General features: G+C 54.8%; 1 protein-coding gene across 1 annotated transcript; it reads right to left on the bottom strand.

The window, feature by feature from the left end:
• Nucleotides 1-2,212: 2,212 nt before the first annotated feature.
• Nucleotides 2,213-4,235, bottom strand: LOC119291007 (3-ketoacyl-CoA synthase 1-like). Its single transcript, XM_037569691.1, has one exon. It carries the CDS (start codon nt 4,090-4,092, stop codon nt 2,452-2,454), a length of 1,641 nt encoding a protein of 546 aa, XP_037425588.1. The 5' UTR covers nt 4,093-4,235; the 3' UTR covers nt 2,213-2,451.
• Between the last annotated feature and the right edge of the window lie 664 nt (nt 4,236-4,899).

Genomic DNA, 4,899 nt, shown 5'->3' with positions numbered 1-4,899 from the left:
CGGCTTGGGTTGGCCCCGGCCCCCGGCCATTTTTTGATTTTTTCCAACGTTCTCGTGCGTTCATATTGAGTCCTAAAGTAGATGGTTGGGGGTTGAGAGTTGTTTGGTCACTTTCTCGCGGCTCTTGCCTGGCCGCTTTGAAATTTTCTGGCCTTTCTTGTCACGGTATCTCTTTGAAGATTAGCTTGTCTTCAATGTCATTTTTCCTTTAGCCATCCTCTTAAATGCGATTATGTAGCAGGGGTTTTATGGCCGATTGGTAGAGCTACGCTGTCAAGGAGTACTATATTTGCTTAGCTGCTTAGTTTAAATGGAAAAGACACCACCCAACCAAGTGTACCAAGCTACAATGGCTCTGTTTGGATCGTCGCATTCAAAACGGCGCGATGCACCAATGCTTCATTTGTACGTCAATGGTGTGTGCAATGGAAACCAAACTTTTTCTGAAAAAAAGAGGGCAACGATGTTGGGACCGTGTCCAATTTAGTACTTCTGAATCTTTTTCTAAATACCTGAGATAACTTATGTTTTTTTTCGCAAAAAGGATCAAACCTATAATAAAAATTGATCAAAAATACAAAACATCTCAGACATAATAAAAATTACATCAAGGTCCGTGAACCATTGAACAACCATTGTCACCACCAGAAAGAGTCGATGATGCGTTGTTGTCTCTGCTCTCATACTGGAGTCGGCCTGATCTTGTCGATGATAGTCGAAAAGTCTTCGTGCACGTGCCCGTAAGAACCAGCGGTTGGATGAGATAAGTTATGTTGGATATGAATAAGTTGTGAAGGGGCAAAAATAGTACTAGTTAGAGTAGGCGTACGAAACGACCAAAACATCTACTACCCACAAGCGGCTCCAACTAGGGTTTCCCGCCTCCTGTCGGTGTTGCCGTTGATCTGCCTCGTCTTTTGTGGCCTTCGGTCCACGGAGGTGTGGTGGATCCCAGCACTCGCCGGCGGGAGGGCTCCTGCTCCCTTTTTAGGTGTTTTTAAAAACCTGTCTAGGGTTTGTGTCCTCTTCAGGAAGGTGAGGCCGTGGAAGCCCTTTGAAAATGGAATAAAGCTCTCCCTGTCCTAGTGGTGCGTCTAGCGTCATCAGAGGGCGCGTGGAGGTGTGTCTTCGGCGGATCTTGTTGGTTTCGATTGGTGTTTGTCTCCAGTGGATCTATTTTCATCCGGTCTTCGTTCGTCTACATACATGTGTCTACATGTTGGATCCCTCTGATCTACGCTTCTGTTCATCAGCAATGGCGCGAGGGCTGCTATTCTGGTGCGTTGATCCTTTGGGGTCTTAGCATGATGACTTTTCGACTGTCTACTACAACAATGTTTGTCCGACTTTGATAAGAAAGGAGCGATGACAGTGGCGCGTCTTTGGCTTGCTCTAGTGCTTGTACCCGTTGCTAGTGGTGCTACATATATTGATGTAATTTATTTTACTTATGCTGTTCTTTGCACTGTCTTGATATTTGATGAATAGGGTGCAAATTTTTGACAAAAATTTTCTAAATAGAATTCCCGTAAATCAGAATAGGAGTACACCGTACGCTTTCGCAGTTTTCGACCGTTGCATACAACTATGAATGCAGAAAGTCAGAGGAGCGTTGAGTGATGGCCATGCAAAATAGACCGATTGACGCTGCAATTAATTTGCTGATGAACGACCTACAACTGCATGGATTGGTAAGTCAATCCAACACCGAACCACCATACCAACATTAATCAAGCATGCCCCGAACTGGATATTTTCCACGGGGGCCAAAGAGAAGTCGTGCTCAAATGGGCACAAGTATCGCTCATCATCATATACCTTGCACGTTACACCAATGAGCAATTGAGCATGTCGAGACTCTTCCTCGGTTAGGCACACGCGGCAGGCGTGGTCAGCTCGTTCAGATCAAGGAAGAAACTGAACCGAGGGCCAAGGAAACCAAGGCCGTTAGCCGACCAGAAGAGAACCGTGACACAACGTTTTGGAAGGCTCACGTGACGAGACCGCGAACACAATCCATACGTTACGAACGAAACGGGACCCGAGTGCCGGAGCAGCAATCTAATCAAGATCATACTCCATGGTACTACTTGCCATCATACATTCATACTCAGTAACGTATGGATTGAGTAGCAATTCAAAACGGCGCGATGCACCAATGCTTCATTTGTACGTCAATGATGTGTGCAAGTACATAGTACTATCATAGTAGTAACTTGAATGAAACCTCGTCGTATATATTGTCGTTTATAATTCACACTTGAAGTACAAAAGCTGAAAACAATGGCACTGCTCGCCCATGGAACCTGAAGTACAGTCACCTACGGGAAACGAAATACAGAAAAAGTATAGGAGTAGTATATAATCTCCCCACCGCGCTTGTGTTGTTCACCGTGAGGAGAAAAGAATCATGTAATCTTGGTGTAGAGTCATGCAGCGGCGTAATGATCATCAGACGTACGCCTTGGGCGGGTACTTGGCGACGCAGTCCACCCACGGGTTGCAGGCCTTCTCCTCCGGCCCCGGCGCCGCGGCGCCGGCGGGCGGGGGCGACACGGCCGGCACGTCGCGGAGCGCGCGCCACACCGCGCTGTTGCACTTGAACCCCGACCCGAACCCGATCTGCCATACGCGGTTGCCGCGCTTCACCCGGCCCTTGGCCTCGGCGTAGGCCAGCTCGTACCACAGCGAGCTGCTGCTGGTGTTGCCGAACCGGTGCAGGGCGCACCTGCTCGGCTCCATGTCCTTGTCCTCCAGGCTCAGGCTGCGCTGCACCTCCTCCAGCACCGCGCGCCCGCCGGCGTGCACGCAGAAGTGCTCGAACGCGCGCCGGAAGTTGGGGATGTAGGGCCGCACGCCCTTGGCGCGGAACACCCGGCGCATCATCAGCGACTTGAGGAATTTGAGCTGCTCGCTGAGGGGCAGCACCAGGGGCCCCAGCGTGGTGATGTTGGTCTTGAGCGCGTCGCCGGCCACACTCATGAGCTCCCGCGCCAGCGACACGCCCACCTTGCCCACGTCGTCCTCGCGCTGGTACACGCACTTGAAGCACTCGTCCGTGGCGCCCTTGTGCGTCCGGACCGTGTGGAGGAGGCGGTACTTGGCGCGCCCGGCGTCCGCGCGCCGGTTCGAGAGCAGAGCCGCGGCGCCGCCCATGCGGAAGATGCAGTTGGAGAGCAGCATGGAGCGGTCGTTCCCGAAGTACCAGTTGAGGGTGATGTTCTCGGTGCTGAGGACAACCGCGTACGAGTTGGGGTTGGCCTGGAGCATGTCCTTGGCGAGGTCGATGGCGATGAGGCCGGCGCTGCACCCCATGCCGCCCAGGTTGAACGACTTGACGTCCTCGCGCATCTTGTAATGGTGGATGATCATGGACGCCAGGGACGGCGTCGGGTTGAACAGGCTGCAGTTGACGATGAGGATCCGCACGTCGCGGCGCGGGTCGATCCCGGTGGACGCGAACAGAGCGTCCAGGCAGCCGAACATGACCGCCTCGGCCTCCAGCCGCGCCTCGGCCATGTTGAGCCTTGGCGGGCGCGCCAGAACGCCCGAGGGCAGGTACGTCTCGTCGCCGAGAGCGGAGCGGGTGGTGATCTTGGTCTGGAACGCGAGCGTCTCGTCATTGAAGCACCCGGTGCTCTCGGTCATGTCGAGGAAGGCCTCCTTGGTGATCTTGTTCTGGTCCTCCGGCTTGTAGCACGCGAACTCGACGAGGTACACCGGGCGAGGTCGCTTGAAGTAGTAGACGGTGAGGAGCAGCATGGCGGTGCCGAGCCAGGCGACGCAGCTGAGCAGGTCGATGGAGAGGTAGATGACGTCGAGGCGGACGAAGGAGTAGGCGGCCGCCGCGAGCACCGGCACGCACAGCATCGGCAGGTAGGACGTGAGGCTGCCGCCGTGCCGGATCCCGAGCCTGACGTACTTGAGGTTGACGGAGCGGGCGAAGTCCGGGAGGCGACGCCGGATCTTGACGATGATGCTGGGCAGCCGCTCGGCGCCCTCGGACGCCGCCGCCTGCGCGTCCCCGGAGAAGGTCACCTCCGCCGTGAGGCGCTCCCGCTCCATGAAGGCCGCCGCCGGCGCAGACTCCATGGATCTCGAGACGTACGTACGTGCGTACTCGCGTGTCGCTTTTGGTGTGAGTTGGACCGAGGCGCCGGAACCGGAAGCGTGAGTTGGCCTCGGCGGGCGGCTCGGTATATATAGGGTGCGCGACCAACTAGACCGCGACGGTGGCCTCCACGAACAAACTTGTGGCCTTTGCAGCTGCCGGGGCAGTCAAACTTATAGGCGCCCAAACCGCAAGGCGGACACGGAAGCTTCGGCCGACCCGTATTCCATATAGGTGTACGTACCAAGCATAATACTCCGAAACGGAAACCAAGCATAATACTTCTACTACGTACGTGCCACGACTACAGTACCTGCATCCAAACTCTTTTTTCTTCTGATGAAAATTACCTGTACCCAAACTTGGTATGGTAGTACTAGTACAACTCCAAGTGACGACGGAGCTGTACGTATCGACCACGTCTAATTCTAATCCAAAAGTGTTACTGTTACGACGCCTCGCGTTGCTCATGGGATTGACCCGGAGGAGAAGAGGCGTCCGTCAGGGGTGGGACCCGCACGGGGGCGCAGTAAGCGAACCGGAGAAAGAAAGGGAGATAGAGAGGGGTGGATAGTAGACAGGTAGGGAGGGTGGCCTATTAATGGCGGTGGTTACCCGGGGCGCTCAACCACTTGGAATTAAGGAGGCACGCACAGGTAGACGACGCGTACAGTACTACTAGTACACGGGCAGGGTCGTAGCGGCAGCGGCAGCGGCAGCCTCGAGCGATCCAACGGCGCGGCCGGCCGGGGACGACGACGGGTACGTCACACGCGGACGCACTGTTG

The sequence above is a fragment of the Triticum dicoccoides genome, chromosome 4B (genome assembly GCF_002162155.2).
Source record: "Triticum dicoccoides isolate Atlit2015 ecotype Zavitan chromosome 4B, WEW_v2.0, whole genome shotgun sequence".
Classification (NCBI taxonomy): Eukaryota; Viridiplantae; Streptophyta; class Magnoliopsida; order Poales; family Poaceae; genus Triticum; species Triticum dicoccoides.
This window is presented reverse-complemented; position numbering and strand designations above follow the sequence as displayed.

Bases quoted from the DNA above. Each gene is read 5' to 3' on its own strand.
- LOC119291007 (XM_037569691.1), bottom strand. From the start codon at position 4,092: ATGGAGTCTGCGCCGGCGGCGGCCTTCATGGAGCGGGAGCGCCTCACG.